General features: G+C 52.2%; 1 protein-coding gene across 2 annotated transcripts in view; it reads left to right on the top strand.

Moving 5' to 3' along the window:
- Window positions 1-18,886, top strand: part of Il21r (interleukin 21 receptor) — a 31,952-nt gene extending 13,066 nt beyond the window's left edge. For both annotated transcript variants that reach the window (XM_021662152.2, XM_060366872.1), the window contains exons 2-9: window positions 6,753-6,815; window positions 10,084-10,186; window positions 10,444-10,643; window positions 11,581-11,735; window positions 12,432-12,609; window positions 13,319-13,418; window positions 14,292-14,376; window positions 15,896-18,886. In XM_021662152.2, the coding sequence (XP_021517827.1) occupies window positions 6,767-6,815; window positions 10,084-10,186; window positions 10,444-10,643; window positions 11,581-11,735; window positions 12,432-12,609; window positions 13,319-13,418; window positions 14,292-14,376; window positions 15,896-16,597 (1,572 nt within the window). In that variant the 5' untranslated portion in view covers window positions 6,753-6,766 and the 3' untranslated portion in view covers window positions 16,598-18,886. The remainder of the gene's footprint in view (window positions 1-6,752; window positions 6,816-10,083; window positions 10,187-10,443; window positions 10,644-11,580; window positions 11,736-12,431; window positions 12,610-13,318; window positions 13,419-14,291; window positions 14,377-15,895) is intronic.
- The last annotated feature ends 1,291 nt before the right edge of the window (window positions 18,887-20,177 follow it).

Raw genomic sequence — 20,177 nt, 5'->3', positions numbered from 1 at the left:
TTTTTTTTTTTTTAATCTGGCTGAGTATCTTTTGTGAGTTTGGAAAAATCTTTAGCCCTGTTCTTATTTCTAGATTAGTTTTTCTCTTTATTAACTGCTGTGTTAATTGCCTTTCTTCTTACTGTAATGGACCAGGACCATTACTGACAGGACCAATTTGGTGGAGGAAAAGTTTATTTTGGCTCTCGGGTGCAGAGGTATCAGTCAGTCATGATGGAGAGGGTCCAGAAGAACAGAGTAGTGCATGGCCTGGTGTCCAGGCAGCAGAGAAAAGGAACAGACAGGGAAAGCAGGAGCGGGGCCATTGCAAGAGAGATTCCCTAACTGACTCCCTCTGCCCCACCTCTTACTTGCACCATGTTGCAAATATGCCTCATATCATAAACCCTCAGTATCTCAGAACCTCAGGATCCCATAGCCTCTGGAAACACGTCACAGCTCCCCAAAGGTCTGCTTTCTCCGGTGTTTGTTAATCCAACTGGCTTGACAGTTAAGGCCATCCTTGGCTACAGAGCAAGTCCTGTTTCAAAAACAACTAACCAAACAAAGGTCCCCATGAAAAGCAGACAAGTTAGTGCATAGAACAGTAATTCTACTTATGAAGGGTAAGGGTGTGTGTGAGAAGTGTGTTTTAAAAGTGAAGGTGCAATCAACACCATAACACGGACGATGAGAACACACTTAATGTCAGCGTTTTGTGAGTATGAGAATCTGCGCCCCTGGGTCCTGGACGGTGAGTGTGTGGATGGCCAGTCTTTCTGACAATGCTGCAGGTGTCTCTTGCTGTTTTCTGTATGTTGGAACAACATTTCTTCCTCTGACTGCTTTCTGCTGAGCAACCTTCAGCTCACAAATCCTCTTCTGTTGTTTCTAAGCTGCTGTCAAATCCATCTCATCACTGCTTATAAATTCCAGGAGTTGCAGGGTTTCTCTTTTTAAATAGAACAAGTAGATTATCCCTTCTTTTCCCTCCCCCTCCTTCTCTCACTCCCTTTCCTCCCTCCTCTCTTCAACCCCTCCTGTCATCAGGGTCTTCACATTTTAAGCCCATGCTGCATAACAGAGCTACAACCTCCCGCCAAGAACTCCTTTTTCACTTCTTTTTTATGAGAAAGGGTCTCACTCTGTAACCCTGGCTGGCCTTGAACTCAGAGATCCACCTGCCCCTGCCTCCCTGGTGCTGAGTTTAAAGGCTTGTGCCACCATGCCAGGCCCTAGGAACTCTTAAGCAGGACAACCACCAGTGATTGTAAATGCCACGCTGTGCTCTGCTGTGCTGGTCTCTGCATCGCTGTGCTGTGCTGTTGCTCTGCTCTGGCTTATCGGCTGCAGACTCTGTGCCTAGCTGACCTCACCCCTTATGACGTCACACCTCATCACTGTGAACGAAGATGTGGAGCCTTTGAGTAAAGCTGACGCTTTCCCGTTGGGGAAACAGCTGGAGAAGGACATGTAGGCCCCAAGCACTTGTTCTGTCTGTCGCTTTTCTCTCACCTGGCTGCCCCTGCTTCCTCTCAGCCTGATACCAGCCTCGTGCCACCTCACGGTGGAAGTCTTCAATGCACATTTTATTTCACACAGCTTTGCCCTTGCTTGCACTTAAATTGCTGTGAGTCGGTTCAGACACAGGAAAGGGCCACAGAGTGTCGCTGGCCTTTCCCAAACATGGCGTCCTCGGAAACACCTTCCCAGCTCTTCTTTCTGTAAGCTCTTCAAAATGCAGCATTTCGGGCTGGGTGCAGTGGCATGCACCTTTGTTCCCAACACTCGGGAGGCTGATGCAGGCAGAACCCTACGTGCTTGAAGCTAGCCTGGTCTACATAGTTAGTTCTAGTCCAGACAGGACTACATAGTGAGAACCTGTCTCAAGAAAAAAAAAAAAAAAAAAAAAAGTGATATTTATCTTCCCTCCAAGTTCCTTTGTGTCACACAACAGATGTCTGTCCACCTAAACAGCTCACAGAATTGTTTCATGTAGCTGCAAAAATGACAGAGATGACATCATCCTTCTGCTCTTTCTTGACTTCTTTTCGGTCCTCATTCCATCTCGTGAGTCACCTGCTGTGGGCCGTGAAAAGTGACTCATGTGTTTGGCTGCCGAAGCCCCGAGTATTTTCTCCATCCCCAGCTAATGAGAACTGGCTTTGTTTCTAGTTCCTCACTATTAAGCCTGGTGAGGCTTCTTATATGCTGGTGAGTGCGGGCATGGCCTGGCTGGCTCTCGGGGAAGCCGTTGTCTGCGTTTGTTAGGTCACACAGAACTATTTGCCAGACAGTTGGATCATCACCTCTCCCTGGCCATGAATGGAAGGCCCTGTGTATCAGACTCCGAGTAAAGCCCTACGAGCTTTAGCTCCTGGCCGATCTGATAAGGTGTCCGTGGTAAGCCTGGTGAGCCGTTGTGGTTTTATTTGCATTTTTCTGCCTGCTGAGAGCTCATGCTCTTCACCTTCTCTGTGGCCCTCATTTGCTCCCCCCAACCATCTCCACTTCCCTATGAGTTCCTGAAATGTGGTTAGCGATTAGTCCGATTATTCTAGTTGATCCCACCCGCTGCCCTGGGGCCTGGTAGATAAACGCTCCGATAGGTCCCCATACAATACTCACACCCAACTTCTGCAATGGCCTTTGACCCGCACAGTATCAGGATGGCAAGGCAACCTGCCTAAGGACACACAGCTGGGACAGAGCAGTCTTCAGGCCTTCTGTTTCCTACTCTGAGAGTATGTGGAAGCTTTTGGAAAGCCTTTCTTGAGAGCTTCATGTGCATCATGGGAGAGGAGTCAGGGCAAAGAAGCCAGAGGGACAGGAAAACCCCTTTGAGTGCCAAGAGTATAGGGAGGGAGTGATGGGGATGCCCTCAGCGCAGAGGTCACTGTTTCTGCAGTGCAGCAGCCACACGTGTGTCCTCAGACCACGGAGCAGGAGTGTGAAGGGCCCTCAGTGTAGATACAGCCAGTATCTCCATTCGCTGCTGGCCCATCTTCAACACCTCTGACACCCCCGTGCCCCACTTTTAAAGATAAACAGAGGTGATCCCCAACTCCTGGAGTGTTGGGAAAGCAGCGTGACTGGGTTTTGCTTTCTCCCTGCCAGCGGCTTCATCTCACGGCGGCAGGCTTCCTGTCTAGTAAGCTGGTTGTGATTTGTTTAAGAAACTTGTATGTGGGCCCATGAGATGGTTCAGCAGATAAGGGTGCTTCGCTGGATAGGCACCCTTAATATCTGGTACCCACACAAAGGAAGGAGGTTGTCGAAGGTTGTCCTCTGACCTTCACACGTGTGCTGTGAGATGTACACACACACACACACACACACACACACACACACACACAGAGTCAATGTAGTTAAAACAGAAGCATGTAACATCTACCCTGTGCCTGAGGCTGTTACAGGTGCTTCGCAAACACCAGGTTAATTTCCCAAGGGCGCTGAGAGAATGGTACCTTAATCACCGGCACTTACAGATGAGGGTCTTAGATTCAAAACAGTTAAGCCACCTGCCCGAGGTCTCACAACCTGGGTTTGAACTGTGCCAGCTCCGCAGTGCCTCTTCCCAGCATGCTGCCCACGACCTCTCGGCTTCACCCTAGTTAGCTGTTGATGGTAATAAGGCACCTTTTTCTTTTGACACATTTACTAGGGTAAAATGATGGTCCACGGTAAAGACAGTAAATAGAGATAGCATTGTGAAGACCCTGAAGGTGATATGTGAGTGACGGAGGTTCTAGAACATTCTAGCCCAGCTGGATAGAGCAAATGGACCACAAAGGCACCACATTAAGGATAGGAAAGGCTCTGGTTCAGGGAGAGAGGGCTCGGCTTGTCCAGAGGCACTGGGGGCTGGGGATTTCGGACCAGATAATTGTGCTGGTTGGTTTTTGTCAATTTGACACAAGCTAGAGTCATTTGAAAAGAGGGAACCACAGTTTAGAAAATGTCTACATCAGATCGTCCATAGGCAAACTGTAGGACATTTTATTGATTAGTGACTGATGTGAGAAGGCTTCACCCACTTCGGGCAGTGCCATCCCTGGGCAGGTGGTCCTGGTTCTAAAAGAAAGCAGGCTGAGCAAGCCGTGGGGGAGTAAGCCAGTAAGCAGCACCCCTCCATGGATGGCCTCTGCATCAGCTCCTGCCTCTCAGTAATGGAGGATTAGCTGAGAGTTGTAAAATGAAACAAACCCTTTCTTCCCATGTTGCTTTTGGCTCATGGTCTTTACCACAGCCACATAAAGCAAATGAGAACAGCGGGCCATTCAGACAGCTGCTGGGGCCAGGCAGAAGTCCGTGTTGCTTACACCTGACACCTACACGCCACTGGCTGCTCTTAGCTGTGAAGTTCGGGGGTAGAGGGTGTCCATTTCCGAGATAGCAACCAAGGCTGGTGGACAGAAAGATCAGAGATCAGCTGGCTGTTAATCCCAGGCCTTCCTCCGCTCTGCTGTGCCAGGCCTCTTGGGGAAAAGCAACAGAAATGTAACTAACACAGTGTGGGGAGAGGGGTGTTTGGGCTCACGTAAATAAAAGGTCCAGAGGTGGACATCGGATACCACCTGATCCGGTTCTTAATGTGGCTTGGATCTGAAGTGTCTCTCCCAGGCTCATGTGTTTAAACGCTTGTTCCCATAAGGGGGGTGGGAGGGGTAGAACCTGAATGAAGGAAGTGGGCCTCTGGGGTGGATCTTTGTTTCCTGCCTCGCTCCCTGCTTTATGGGCCATCACGACAGGAATTGCCTCTGCCACACACTCCTTGTCCCATTGTATGAGTGGCTCCCCTAAACTTTCCCATTGGGACTGGCTGAACCCTCTGAAACCGTGAGCCAAGGTACATCTCTAAGAGATGACCAAGGTGGCGACAGGATTATGGAAGGTGCCCAGAAAGCATTAGTACCAGATCCCTAGAGAGGAGGCCAGGCCTGGCTGCCACTGGCTTCACTGAGCTTGTGTCTTGCTCTGTCTTGTCACCGTGGCAGGGCACACTGGGACAAACCAGTGTGCTTGTCTTGGACGGGCCTGGTTCAGTACCTGCTCTGTGGACCATGTAGAGGAGCTGCAGTTCAGAAGGTGTGCCATGAGAAGGGCTGCCAGTCCAGGCAGGCAGAGCAGCTGATGCGTGCCTGTGGCTTGTGCACAGCTGTGGTATGGAGCGGGAAAGAAGAGGCTCTGGAAAAAGGACAGAAGGATTTCTGTTTTCGCTGTGGCTGAGAGAGGACACGGAGTTCTGCTCTGTTGGGGCTGGGGTCACAGATCTGACACCCTAGAGAGGGGCAGGCTTGGAGCCACCCTCTTGTGGTCAGAGTGCACCTCTTCAGGGGGTAATACAGGGTGGGGAGAGGCTTTATTCAGTCTGCTGCTGTAACAAAACACCCAAGACTGGGAAATGAGAAGAAAGTTTATTCAACTGAGGGTCTGACTTCTGGAAAGCCCAAGGACATATGCGCCGCCCCCAGCATGGTGGAGGGCTGTACAGAGAGGCACAGCAGAAGCAGTAGCTTGGATCACTCTTTCTTTCTTTCCTTCCGTGTCCTCCTCCCTGCTTGCCTTTCTTTGTTAAAGCTAGGAGCAGAAACCAGGGACTCACATATGTTTAAGCCAATGCTCAGACACTGAGTTCCGTTCCAGTTATCCAAAACCACTAATGCCATCACGGGCCCCACCCTCATGACCTCAGGTAATCCTAATTTCTCGTGTTGTATTAAAGCATGATTTGGGTGTTCGGTTGGAGGGATACAGTCAAACCATACCGCAGGGATCATGAAGGTAGAGGCCACCCAAGATCAGTGCGACTCCCAGCAGGCTGAACTGACATTTTCCATGATATTTTCTTCTAATACTGGTGTTAGAGCAGTGACCATAATTACAATAGTGAGAAGGCTGAAGCAGGAAATTCACAAGGTCACAGCCAGGCTTGATTACTTAAGACTCTGCCTCTAGAGGAGAGGAATGGAAAGGGGGAAAGTAGACCCCTCTGGAAAAAGTGTACAACCATGAATATTAGAGTCAAATGTTTAGGACTATTTATAGAAAAATAGTAAATAAGTAATTGTGAAAGTGAAACATGTTGGAAGGCCCTTGGGCACACTGTTTTCGCAGTTCTGTTCTAGAAGCTTCTGGACTGTTCTCTAGCTCAGTCAGCCCTGTACATGCTGTGTACCAGAGCCTACACCCAGCATTCTCTGCATGCCGCCTGCTTGAATTGTCATGAAGCTCTAGGCAGGCCTTCATGGCTTCATTTTATGAGGCCCAGAGACAGCAAGAGGCTGGCCTGGAGCAACACAGCTGGACATCTGAACCTGGGTCTGACCTGATCTGTAGATGAGCCATCTTCCCTCAAGGCTCTGATCCCAGCTCCGTGGTGGAGGAGAGGGCTCACGTAGGGTTCTTAAGTCTGGGGAGGTGGTGTCCCTGGGCTAATACTTCCATAGGCAAAGGGCAGGAGGAGCCTGGTGTTGTCCACCTATGGTTAATCTTCTGCCCACTGTAGGCCCTTGTCCATCTCAGATGGTCAGGGACTCCCGGCAACTCTGCTTAGTGGCCTGGCTTTCCTAGCATGCTACTGTAGGCGCTAGCCTGGGCTTCCTGAAGAAGGATAAGCTCCCCCTGTGGACTAACCTCATTAATATTCAACAGGGGTCTTCTCTGTGAGCTTTGGACTGGTCCTTTTGATGTGGCGGGGACTCTGGGTGGGGAGGCCACTCAATGCATGGTCCTAGCTGGCTCACTGCACAAACCACACACTTCTCTTGCAGGTCTGGCACACACTATGCCACGGGGCCTGGCTGCTCCTTTACTCCTGCTAATCCTCCAGGGAGGTAAGTCTCAGGCCCATGGCTGAAGGACCCATCTCCTCCCACAAAGCTGGGGGGGGGGGAGCATATGGTATTGTAGGCTCCTAGTCATGGCTGCTGGCCACCGACCCACAATCTACTGCCTCTGTCTACCTGACACCAAAGCTGACTGCCCCATTTTCCATCGACAAGAACCCATGGATCCAAAGAGTTCCAGTAAACAGAAAACTACGTTCTTCTTTGTGAAAGATTCTCACATGGGTCATGAATCCTCAGTAGACTGGAAGAGAAGGGAGGTGGAGGTAGCAGAGCCAGAACCCTGTTAACAGTCCCTGAGGGAAGGCATCAGAACTGCAGGCCAAGAGTCCTCTTGAATGCACTCTTCTCAAAGCCAAGAGGCCAGGAGCACACCCTCCCCCGCCCCCCACCATCAAGAGCCAGGAGAGGAGAGGCTGTGCAGGCGACCCAGGGTGAGGGGAACTTGCCCCTTTGCAGACTCAGCAACATTTGCTCTGGTTTTTACCGAAAGATCCAGTGTTTTAGTTCCCTCACGAAGCAGGCTTGCCTCTTGATTTCCCTTTTTGTTTGCGACACCCTACCCGTTCTGGAAACCCCTTCTCATGCCTTCATGAGGGAGAAGGGTTGGGTAGCAGGCTGGGTGATGGGGTGGGTGGCTGGATGTTAGGTCCCTGTCACACACAGTGAGACTAGAATGTCACCTCCTTCTGCCCCTCCGAGGAGCCTGGCTGCGTTGCCATCAGTGGAGAGACAGAGGTTCAGAGAGAACGCAGATCCTGTGACCACCCTGGGGGTGGCTGCCTGACCCTTAGCTCTGCCACTGTCCCATAGCACTGAGACAAAATATAAGGAACAGAGATGCCTGGGCAGGGTGATGGCTTTAGTGAAGTGCTTGTCATTCTAGCATCAGATCCATGGAAGGGACTGGGCACAGCTGAGTGTCATCCTGTCATCCCAGCATTGGGGAGGTGGAGGCAGATTGCCAGGGACATGCTGGCCAGGCTACTTAGCCAAACTGGTGAGCTCCAGGCTGGGTTGAGAAAGGCAGAGAAAGACTCCGTCTCCAACTTGCATGTGTACATGCATGGACATGAACCCACATACAGGGTCAAATGTGTATCTTTCACAGTCCCAGGGCTGGGGGCTCAGGACCACAGTCAGTGCAGCGAGCTCTATGGCTGGGGAAGTTCAGCATCTACTTCTAGAGTGCTGCTGGGCCTCTTGTCTTTATGGTGGGAGGCAGGACGGCGGCAGAAATCTGGCCTCTCCAGACACTCATAACACTGCTAGACCCCCTTAGGAGCTTGGTCTGGGGACCTCATTGCCCTTGGAGGCCCTACCTCCAGCTCTGTGGCCTGAGCATCTGAGGGGTTACATACGCTTGGGTACATACACCCAGGCTACTGCTGCTAGTTCATTCGTTCATTTTTGAGGTTTTGAGACAAGGTTCTGGCATGTAGTCATAATCCTCCTGCCTCAGTTTGCTGCTGTGTCAAGCGGTTACTTTATGTGGCGGCAGGTGGCCAGAGACCTGTGTAACCAGCTTAGGCACAGCTGGAGGCCACTTTTAATTCCGGGGCCATGGTCATCTAGTGGGGGGGATGCCACTAGCTGCATCCTGCGCGCTATAGTAACATCAATGACATGCGTGGGTGCCATCCAGGTGTGGGGTGCTGCCTGGCTTGTGTACCGACTCTGGCCCCGGCAGCCACCTCTCAGCAGTCCATGGGCTCTGCCCTTTCTGTCCCAGTGGCTCGTCCCATCCCAAGCTAGGGCGATAGCTCAGTGGTAGTAACTGCTTACCGAGTGTGTACAAACTCCTGACAGCATACATTGTTTCCTTCCTTTTCTTTCCTCCCTCCCTCCCTCCTGCCATCCCTCCCTACCTCCCTTCCTTCCATGTGCCTGGCTTCGCATGTGCCAAAGAGGACACCTTGCAGGAGTCAGTTCTCTCCTTTCGCCACATGCGTTATAAGGATGGAAATCAATTTCTCAGGCTTGGTAGTAAGCACCTTCACTGGCCGAGGTGTCCGCTGGCTCGGTATCCACGACTTTTGGTGGAGACTACCTGAGAAAGATTCTGGAGCCAGCTTGAAAGACAGTGCTGGGATTCCCTAGCGGGGTCTGCCAAGCATAGGCCCAGAAAGATGCTGCCTGTGGGCACAGAGCTCAGCAGCCCAGAAAAGCACCTTGGCACCTTGGTGCTACCCTCCATACAGCCCAGGCCTAGGCGTAGAATTTAGGTTAGCTCCTAAGAAAAAAGTCTACTGTTTCAGGGAGAAGGCAAGAAGGGAGGAGCCACTGAAACCGAGTCCCCTTTAATAAGGACATTTCTGGTGTGTGGGGAGATACTGCATATAAACTGGCATGGAGTTTTACGGAGAAAAAAACAAAATGGCTCTGCTTGTGTGGCCAAACATTGAACAAAGCTTGGGCAATGGCTGCATCCCTGTTTTACCGTTTTCTTACAGATGTGTATTGGATGTTGAGCACAGTCCCTCAGCCCTGTCCCCACATGCTTTCCCTTTTCTTGAACCTACTTCAATTACTCCCTTTGTTCCCCTAGACACCTTCCATAGCCACACACATGGCAAGGGGTAATACCTAAATTTCCACATTAGTTTGATTTCATAATTAATCGGATACTTTTTCTTTCCCTTTGAGACAGGATCTGGCTGCATAGCCCAGGCTGGTCTTGAACTAGCAAATCTACCTGCCTCCATTCCTCAGATGCTTGGGAAGGCAGGTGTGCCCCATGCCTGCTACATCAGTCATTCGGAAAGTGAAACAAATGGCTGGGGTGGTTGGCAGAGGCTGGGGTAGAGGTGGCTCTTCTAGCCAGCTCCTGCTTCAGACCTTGGTCATGGCACAGTCAACTTTTCTGTCAAGCATGGAAGTCTTCCTCACCCTTTCAACATCTCCCCTAACCTCTGCCCCTGCCACGGCTAATAGGCTCATGACCTGTGCCATTCTCCATGGCCTCAGGGATCTATCTGTTCATCCGCCTATGGGGTGTTCAGAGTGCCCTACCCTGTGAGGGAGAGTGATTTGGGGACCAAATATGAGTCCTAGTTCCACATTAGAAGGACCTCATCACCACGACCAGTCTTGAAATGTTGGAACTCACACAAAGAATTCTAGATGACAAGAGTCCCTGTGTCCCAGGCTCCCACCCCAAGCCTGGGACTGCCCAAACTTGTTCTCAGCCTCAGACGACCTGCCAAGGCCTTTCTGCTGTGTCTCACCCAAAGACACCTCTCTCTTATCCCTCCAGTTTGGGGCTGCCTGGACCTCACTTGCTATGCTGACTACCTCAATACCATCACCTGTATCCTGGAGACGTGGAGTCCCCACCCCCGCATACTCAATCTCACCTGGTGAGTAGCCATACCTCTGGGCCCCGAGGAACTGCTCGGAGAAGGTGGCAGGATGTGGAGGGGCTGCCTACTGAGCCCTGGGCAGCTTGGCTACAAGCGAGGACCTGCCCCTTCCACCTGCAATGTCACTCACAGAGACTGTGAGCTGAAAGCCAGGTCCCCTAAGCCCCTCCCAGCCTCATGCTTTGAGTTGCTGCCCTGCCCTGGGCACTGAGCTCTACTGTCCCCAGCCCTGACTGGCCACTCTGTCCTCGAAGGCAAGATGAATTCGAGGAACTTCAGGACAAGGAAACCTCCTGCCACCTGCACAGGTCGGGCCACAATGCCACGCATATGAGGTACACGTGCCACATGGCCTTGGCTCAATTCGCGCCCGATGATATTTTCACTGTCAATGCGATGGACCAGTCTGGCAACAGCTCCCAAGAATGTGGCCACTTTGTCCTGGCTGAAAGCAGTGAGTACACGAACCCTGGCTGAGGAGGAGGAGGAGGAGCCAGACCCTTTCTCTTCTCACTCCATCAAAATCGACTTTCCTTGGCATGTCCTTTTCAGACACAGTGCTTCTAACTAAGGGGCGATGGTTTGATGTGGCATTTGGGCTAAATGCCCAAGAGGAAGAGGAGAACCAGAGGCTTAGAAAGGTGTGGGGTGGGCCCCAGCTCAGTTCTCCTTGTCTGCCTGACCCTGGACAAGGAATACCTTGTCAAGGCCCTTTAAACATGACTCCCTAGGATTCTGTTCCCAGTAATGAGCATCCATTAGCTAACATGGAATCCTCCTAGCTGGATGGGAGGGGCCTAAGGTTAGGAGGATCCCAGGATGGACCTGGCTGTCGCTGGCCTTCTGCAGAGTCTAGGCTCTGCTAAAGATGGGGCCTGTACCACACAGATGCATAAATATACACAGATACCACACTCTGCCACGTGCCAAAACTGCCACCCCAGATCCCTTCTTTGTCCAGCCTAGGCTCTACAGAAGGCAAAAGAATCCAGTAGGTACCTTGCTTAAAAAGTTTCTGCACTAGGGACTAACATTAAACTATAAGAAACTTCTCCTCAGTTGTCTGGATTTCCAGCTTTTGCTTTTTGCTTCTCTTTTGCTTTTCCACTAAGAAAGCACAGAGGATCTTGGTCTGTATGCCTGTCCCCAGCTGGCCTGGGCTTGCCTGAGTCCTGACTCTAGCCTTTAAGCCTGGGAGTGTTCTCTTTTTCCTACAGTTCCCCATCTCCTGCCTGCAGCTGACTATTCACCCCAGTCTAGGCCAGGAGAACAGGGGCTGTAGCCAGGGAGTGTTTTGTTCAAAGTCATCCAGGGCCTTTGGGGAGTGTCAGGAGGGACTCTGCTCACTGCAGATTCTTACCCTGTTTCATCTTTCTGGGTCTTCCTTCAAGTCAAGCCGGCTCCCCCTTTCAATGTGACCGTGACCTTCTCAGGACGCTATCATATCTCCTGGCATTCAGATTATGAAGAAGCCTCCGGCTACATGCTGAGGGGCAAACTACAGTATGAGCTGCAGTATCGGAACCTCGGAGACCCCTATGCTGTGGTGAGGTGGCAGGGCTTTGGGGTGGGGAGCTACAGGGGTACCCAGGGAGGTCCCAGCACAGTGGGGCAAGGAATAGGACTTAGCATTACCTCCAGCATGCAACCCTCTCCTTCCTTCACCCTGGGCCAGGACGCCCCTCATTACATCTTCACCTTGACTCCTCCCCTCCAGCCCTCCTTGGAGTTACAGTGGGGCGGTTTGGGGACATTCACCTACTCTGAGTGTGAAGGCTACTTAAGAGTGCACAGCTGGGATGGTCCAGACTGGCCCACTTTTTAAACAGAGCTTCAGGCTTCCAGAATTATACATCTATTAGAATGGTCCTAAAGGGCATCATCTAGAATATTCCCAGGGAGACATATATAGCCATCCATCGAAAAGATGACTGTGATTAGGGACTTCCCAAAAGGTCCATTCTTGAGCATGTCCTGTGTTATCTGAGGCAAGGAGCCCAAGGCCTCAGTGTCTACGAAGCTTCTGGTTAGTGACATGCAGGAGTGTCCATGGTTGCTCCCAGGACATTGCCAGTTGGGGGTTGGTCCACTGCCACAGGGAAGGAGCTCTTTGTCTAGGCAGCTTTAGTCAGGGATGCACACTTCCCGCAGTGCCTGCCTGGTGAAACTCCAGTAGAAGGACCTTGTACTCTACTGATGGCCTGAGTGACTACAGAGTGTCATGTTCCTTCTGCCCTGGCAGAGGCCGGTGACCAAGCTGATCTCAGTGGACTCAAGTACCATTTCCCTTCTCCCTGAAGAATTCCAAAAAGGCTCTAGCTACCAGCTGCAGGTGCGGGCAGTACCCCATCCAGGTACTACATTCAGAGGGACCTGGAGTGAGTGGAGTGACCCGGTCATCTTTCAGACCCAGACTGAGGGTAAGTGTGATGCAGGTAGGACACCCCACTCCTGGTACTTAATCTTGTCCTGACACAGCTTCGCAAACCCTGAGATTCCCAGCATGGCTGAGAGACGTGTGCCTAGTTATTCATCCCTAGATGCAGCCACTCATCATTGTGAGGGAGCTGCTTCTTCTTTTGATGATGTGATTGGTTCCTAACTTTGAAGGGAAAAATCATTACCCCATTTTACAGAACAGGAAACTGAGGCTTAGATGACATCACTTGACTGGGATGAGAATAAAACGCCTGATATAATCAACTGAATAGAGTAAAAGGGTTATTTTAGCTTATGGTTTCAGAGGATTTGGCCCCTGACTGAAGGCCCTGTTGCATTGTGGGGAGCGTATGAGACTGCTGGCAGCATGGTAGTCAGGACACAAAGATGGAGAAAGGGCTGTGATGCGGATATACTTTTAGTGTGTCTCTAATGGTCTAACCTCCTCCCACCAGACCCTGACTCCTGAAGGTCCTGCCATCTCTCAATAGCATCCCAGGCTGGGGCCACACCTCTGACATAGGAGCCTTTAGGGGAGGGGATCACTTCACACTCAAACTCTGAAGGGGGGGGCGGGGATCAGAACCCAGCTTCCTCCCAGCCCTCCATCCAACCCCACATCCCCAGCACATCCACCCGCGTACTTCTGGGAGACTTTTCTGTTGGACCCACGGTTTGCTTTCCATGCAGAGCCCAAGGCAAACTTAGATCCTCAACTGCTGCTGCTCCTCCTGATTGTCTTGACCCCTATCCTGGTTTTCATGAGTCTGAAGATCCACATGCTTTGGAGGTGAGGCCAGGGGCTCAGGGAGGCAGAGAAGGGGTCATCTGGGGCTACAGCCTCCCCAACCAAGACTTACTCTGGGCAGGGAACTTGGAGAGAGTAGTGACACTAGTGCGTGTTCCGTGTGTTAGACGCTGTGCAGAGCTCCTGCCCCAGCAACTCGGCTGCCCTGTGAGCTCGGCACACTGTAGACACCCTAACTCTTCAATCAGGAAAAAATGAAAGCACAGAGCAGTCAAGCCACCGGCCTAAAGTTCACACAGCTATGAAGTGGCTAGGGTGGGGTGGAAACTTTGTGTTCTCCATGGGGACCTTGGCTGGGACCTTCTCCAGGCAATGAGCTTATCCCTCCCCATCCTTCTGTCTCAGCTGGAGGGTGGACTGCAATCTGCTTTGCATCCAGAGATTCTGCTCTGCATGCCATCGAGAGAGAGCAGGCCTCGGCTTCACAACAGAATGTCCCACCCTGGCACAAGTGCTGTGGCAGGCTGCTATGTGCAGAGTCCTTTGCTAAGCGACAGAGCGGAGGTCTGGGTACACTGCTCATTTTGTTCGCCTCAATGGGATGCTCAAAGATGGGTCCAGAGAACCTGGAAGGGAGAGATCAGGCTGCCAGTAACAGCTGACGGTGGCAGCATGGTCCTTTTTGTCCCCACGATGGTAGGTGAGGAAGTCAAGGCCCCAGAGGGCAGCATGTGCCTAGCCCACAATAGATGGCAGAGGCAGGAACTTGAGCAGCTGCAGGAAGCTTGGGGGCGAGGGTGACTGCTGCTTCCGTTTCACTGATGGGTGGGCAGGAAGGCAGTAGGGGCTGTGGCTTCTGTAGGAGAGACAGCCTACTTGCTGCCAGAGGGCTTTAGCCACACCCTTTATTTGCAGGCTGTGGAAGAAGATATGGGCACCTGTGCCCAGTCCTGAGAGTTTCTTCCAGCCCCTGTATGGGGAACACAGCGGGAACTTCAAGGTGAGCCACCTTGGATGCACCCTCTGGATTGTTTGCCCTTTGGGGGATCCCTACCAACCCTCACCCTAACTCCAAGACCATTCTGTGAGCCCAGAGTATTCAGGCCCAACCTGACCTAGAACCAGTCCTCAGTTTCTCTATTCTTCAAGGTGCAGAATTGGTCTTTGATTCAGACATCGAGGTGTATTTCTGGCTTAGGGTTACAGTGAAAGCGGACACACTGGGTAGTTCTGGGGGCATGATCTGGGTGCCTGGGATTTCCTGTGGTGGCCTTGATCTGTGGTGGGGAGCAAATCTTGCCTGGGAAGGCCCTGCCCTACCCCACAACACATCCTTCTCCATGCCAAGTGCAGCCACCACTACTGTCATTTCAGAGCATCTGCCCAGCGCTGCCGCACAATCCCAGCAAGGCAGGAGGTACTGATGATAGAATGCACTGTCAGGATAGGGGGCAGCCTCCTGCAGCAGCCCATGGAGATCAGAGCTGCAGGGCACCCAAGGGACACGTGCTGTGTGGCTGCCCTGTGGCCCCATCTTTCCTACCGTGGGTTCCTAGCAACCCTGGTCTCCTGGAGAAAACGTAGGCTCAGAGTGGCCAGTGGGCATTTCAGAGCAGGGAAGAAGCGTGCCCACACCCCTTCCTTAACCCTGAAACCCAACACAACGCTGTGTGTGCTGACGTTGCTGTTATTCTTGTACGACATGCACTGTCTACAAGTAAACCTTAACTCACTCAATCCTTAAGACACTGGGTCCTCTCCATGGATGAGGGAAGGGAGACAGAGAGGGCAAAGTTTCACCTCAAGGCCACACAGCTAAGGAGTGACTCCAGGTCAGCGATAGGGGAATGCTGTGGTTCTGAGATTTTTTGTTTTTGAGGGGACCTTCTCAGAACTGGGGTCCCACTCTACAGAGTGACCTCTGCCAATGCAATGGAGGCTTTCTTATTATCAGCCATATCCTGGCAGGCAAGGGGCAAGAGGGTCCTCAGGACTTCAGGGCCACTGTCTCAGTCTAGCGACCCCCGAAGACCTTTCCACATAGCTCGTTACTGATTCATTTTAGCCATACATATTTCTGGTGCATCTGCTGCGTGTCGGATACTGAGGGCACAGCTGCAAGCAGGGCTCGCTCCTGGCTGAGTGTTCACTCTAGTGTGGACACACAAGCAAAACTAGAGGCTTTGGGAAGTATCAGGAGACAGGGTAGGGGCTGGGCCACCTAGTCCTCAATACCTCAGGACCCAGCTGATCCTCAGCTGCAGATACTGTTTTAACTATAGTAGAAATGAGACTGAGGGCAGCCAGCCTTTCCTGAAGGTGAAGACAAAGGCTCTCAAAGATAAGAACAGGATTGGGGACTCACTGGACAGGGTTCATCATGGTCTTGTCTGTCTCTCTGTGTTGGTTTCTTGTTCCTCTGCTTTCCCCGTCTCTGGCTTGTTTCTGTGTTCCAGATTCCACCAATCTCTAGCTTTGTCCTTTCACACCCAGCTTACGACTCTGTTTCTTTCTCATAGAAATGGGTGGATACCCCTTTCACGGCCTCCAGCCTGGAGCTGGCACCTCGGAGTCCCACAGCAACCCCAGTCCTACATCTGTCATCAAACCCAGCCAAGGAGAAGAAGTTCCTGGGCCTGGAAGAGCAGCTGGAGTATGATGGAATGTCTGAGCCTGGCCAGTGGTCCACAGTCCCCTTGGCAGAGACACCTTACAGTGAGGAGAGAGACCGACCATATGGTCTGGTGTCCATTGACACAGTAACTGTGGGGGATGCAGAGGGCCTGTGTGTCTGGCCCTGTAGCTGTGAGGATGACGGTTACCCAGCCCTGAACCTGGATGCTGGCCCAGAGTCTGTCCCCGGTGCAAAGGATCTGCTCTTGGTCACAGGCACTGCTTTTCTGTCCTGCGGCTGTGTCTCGGGTGGAGGCCTCAGGCTGGGAGGCTCCCCAGGCAGCCTCCTGGACAGGCTGAGGCTGCCCCTTGCCGAGGAAGGGGACTGGACAGCAGACCCACCCTGGAGAACTGGGTGCCCAGGAGGGGGCTCTCAGAGTGAAGCAGGCTCACCGCCCGGCCTGGACATGGACACTTTTGACAGCGGCTTTGCAGGTTCAGACTGTGGCAGCCCTGTGGAGAGTGATGAAGGGCCCCCACGCAGCTATCTCCGCCAGTGGGTGGTCAGGACCCCTCCCCCTGAGGACAGTGGAGCCCAGGGCAGCTAGCATACAGTAACCAGATGTAATGAGAAGAGGCCAGAAGCCTGTGGTCTCTGGGTGTGCCTCTGAGCCTGACATTTACAGTGTGAATGTGTAGGGGTGAGTGTGTGTGTGTGTGTGTGTGTGTGTGTGTGTGTGTGTGTGTGTGTGTGTTCATGTGTGGCTTGGGTGTTCATTGGTACCTCCATTTGTGAGCAATGCCTGTGCATGCTCTGTGTTCACTGTCACGCCTGTGTGTCTTGCCTGATCTTACGTGTGTATGAATGAATGTAGGTATTTCTTAGACACAAGCCTCTGAGTCCTCCCCTGCACACATGTGGGGTGGTCACAGTGTCAAAGGATTGGTCCAGATTGCTGCCCCAGGGTACTGGCACCAAGCCCAACCCTACCAGGTGCCACCTCCAGGACCTATGAAGTCCTGGCTGTTATCTTTTCTCTTCATGAAGAGGATGGAGTGAGCTTTCAGTGTCCATTGGAGTGAGAAGATCTGGGGGGACCTGGGGATGTAGTTGGAAACTCCAGCTCTGGCGGTGCCAGGCTCTGCAGCCTGGAGAAGCTGCTTCTGAACCCTGCTGACTTTGCCTGTCTGGACATTAAGAAGGGCAGGACTGCCCTCGACAAGCCCTGTACAAGCTGAAGCCCAGCTCAGCTTCTTGCCTTCTGTGGCTCCTAGGATCACACGCGTGTGCCCTGGGGTGGAAGGACATAGAATCAGCCTGCACCCAGAGCCTGGATACCTGTGGCATCGTCCTGCCAAGGGCGCCGAGCAGTTTCCAGACACACACGGTCTGCTCTCTCAGAAGCAGTCCCGCCAACCAAGCTGGGTTTTCTCTTGTTTGTTTTGGTTTTGTTTCTGGCTTCTGCTGCCTATTAAAAATAATAATAATAATAATTCTTGCTGGGTGGTGGTAGTGCACACCTTTAATCCCAGCACTCTGGGGGTGCAGGCAAGGATAAAGGTGGATCTCTGTGAGTTGAAGGCCAGTCTGGTTGGTAGAGTACAAAGTGAGTTCCAGGGCAGCCAAAACTACACAGAGAAACCCTGTCTCGATAAAGGAAAAGAAAAAAGACAGACAGATAATTCCTCTAAATACCCAGGAAATGTTTACCAAGTACCAGGCACGGGGAAAGGGTACAGAGCACAATGCCCACAGAACCCTCTGTATGATACCCACAGAGGGCAGGGCCATAAAGGAGCCATCCAGAACCTGCTCTGGGCACTCTGTGGACAGTACCTGCTTTTCCCCTGCCTGCCCTGAGTGGGCATCTCTTGCATCCAATGATTCTTGCAAGCGTGCTGTGTGAAGTACTGGGAGGTCCTGGGACATTCCACCCCAGACACTAGCGCTATTTAGAGAGTGCCAAGATTGCTTAGACCTTGCTGTCTTTTACTTTCTTCTCTCCCTCCCTCATCCTTCCTCCCCTTCTTCCCTTCCTTTGTCCCTTTCTTCTTGAACAGTCTGTTCGCCCTGCAAGGATACACACCGGAGATGCACTGTGGTATTTGCAAAACCAGGCAGGGCTGAGGCAACAGAAGGCCCGGCCCTGTTCCTGACCCTGTGGGATGCCTCCGTAATGGCTGGGACTCCAGAATCTCTCCTCTATGGCGCAGTCTGTCCAGACTGCAGAGCTGGGCTGGGAAGCAGTGAGCAGCGATCAGCTCATCTATATAAAGCAGGGGAGCTTGTGGAATCACCAAGGAATGCATGCGTGTCCTCTGTAACTGACTCAGGGCTGGGAAGTTCTGGAATACTGGCAGTTTCAACAGTGAGACTGAGCTGAACCTAGGACCAGGGTGTGAGAGGCTCAGACCAACAAAACCACAACTCCTTTCCTGCACATGCATACAGCCCCACCCTGCAGCAGCCCAGACACTTAGACCAAAGCGTGCTGTGGTTTTCACATCCTCTGGGAGCCTCAGACTGCAGGTGTTCTTGGCAGCTCTCCAGGGAGCCAGTTCAGCCCCCACCAGTCCCCACCTGCAGAAAGAGCTCCTGACTAGGTGTAGACAGGAAGAACATTCGGGGCTGAGGAGCTGGCCCTCACCACTTCCATTTTGAAAGGACACCACTCACGAACAAACATGAATGCAAAGTCGGAGGCAAGACCTGGGCCACCTAGGATTAGCAGTGGGTAGATAGGATGATGGTGAAAGGCTTGAAGGGATGACAGCTGGATGGAGAGACAGAAACTCGGCGCAAGAGCTGGTAGACCAGATGCAGTCTTACGAAGCTAGTTGCTCTGTCTGCTCCCGGTTTTGCCCCCAACCCCATACATAACAGGTGCTTAGTAAAGTTTTAATAAAGCCCGGAGTATAGTCTGTCATTTCCAGGACCTCAGGCTGAGGACTGTAGACACAGTTGGTGAGGGATGTCTTCTAGCCAGGAGGAGCTGGCCAGCTGCTGATGGGCACCCTGGGCACAGCCTGAGGGCGAGGCTTTAGGAAGTAGGTGGTGTTTGCCAGACATTGGGAAGTGAATAAGAGGTGTGACATGCATGTCTGTCCCAGTAAAGGCCTACAGCAGATGTGACCAAGAAGCAGGGAGCAAGTGAGGGCCATGGGTCCCCATCACCTAAGACCAGTTAAGAGTTGCTAAAAGGCTGCTCTGAAAGGAAGGCTTTTCACATCACACTCCTCAAGAGAGCATGGCCCATGCTTGTCCAGGCTTTGCCCATCTTGGCTTTGAGGGGATGGGTTATCCCTTGGGCAGAAGGAGCTGGACCTGTCTGAGATCCATCACCAAAGAAATCAAAGAGGCAAACCTCTTAACAAACACCCATGGGTGCCTGGCACCTTGCTAGCTCTGGATACAGGGCACTCAACTCCCCTCACCCCCAACCCATGCTGCTGGGTAGTCAAGGCAGAGACTACACATCTGGGCTGAGCTGCTTCAGGCTTTAGTTTTTCTCTGTAGTGGTGCTGTGGCTAGAACCCAGGACCTCATGGGTGCTGGGCGGGTCCTCTATCACGGAGTTAGCATTTTTCAACTCCCTTTTACTTTTCCTATTCTGAGTTGGGGGTCTAAACTGCCCAGATTAGGCCTGAAATCTTGGTTTTCCTGCCCCCAGCTTCCAGATCCTCAGGCCTACTGTTTTTCATCCTTTCACTTTGGGATTAGAGAGCTACCAGGAGGAAGCAAGCCTGGAGGGGAGTGCAGCCTGGGGTGTGCCGTGGGGACCAGCTGGCCTGAGGTGAAGACAGCACCAGAAGCTGAACGATAGAAATCTTGTGGCTCCTGGATCAAGTCATGCCCGAGACACATGTATGTGGCGGTGACTGCGTGCCTGTTTCCAGCTTTTGGCCTTCTAGGCGTGTGAACTTCCCAGCCCCATGGGGTCATAGGAGATGCAAACAGAAGCAGAAATTCGTACTTTCTGAGGGAGAACACCTCTTGGGAGTCACAGTGCCTCCCAGTCATCTTCCTGAGCCTCAGGCACTGGCGGTGACTGTGCTGGCCGGCTTTGGTTCTCCCTGCCCTGGGAGAGGACTATGATGGTAGGAACTGTGAGGCAGAAATTAACTTTGTCACTTGCTGCGGCAGAGGTGTGACTGTTTGTTAGACAGCACACCTCATCTTGTCCTGAC

The sequence above is a fragment of the Meriones unguiculatus genome, chromosome 14 (genome assembly GCF_030254825.1).
Source record: "Meriones unguiculatus strain TT.TT164.6M chromosome 14, Bangor_MerUng_6.1, whole genome shotgun sequence".
Taxonomy (NCBI): domain Eukaryota; kingdom Metazoa; phylum Chordata; class Mammalia; order Rodentia; family Muridae; genus Meriones; species Meriones unguiculatus.
Note: the sequence above shows the minus strand (reverse complement) of the source record. Positions and strands in the feature narration are given on the sequence as shown.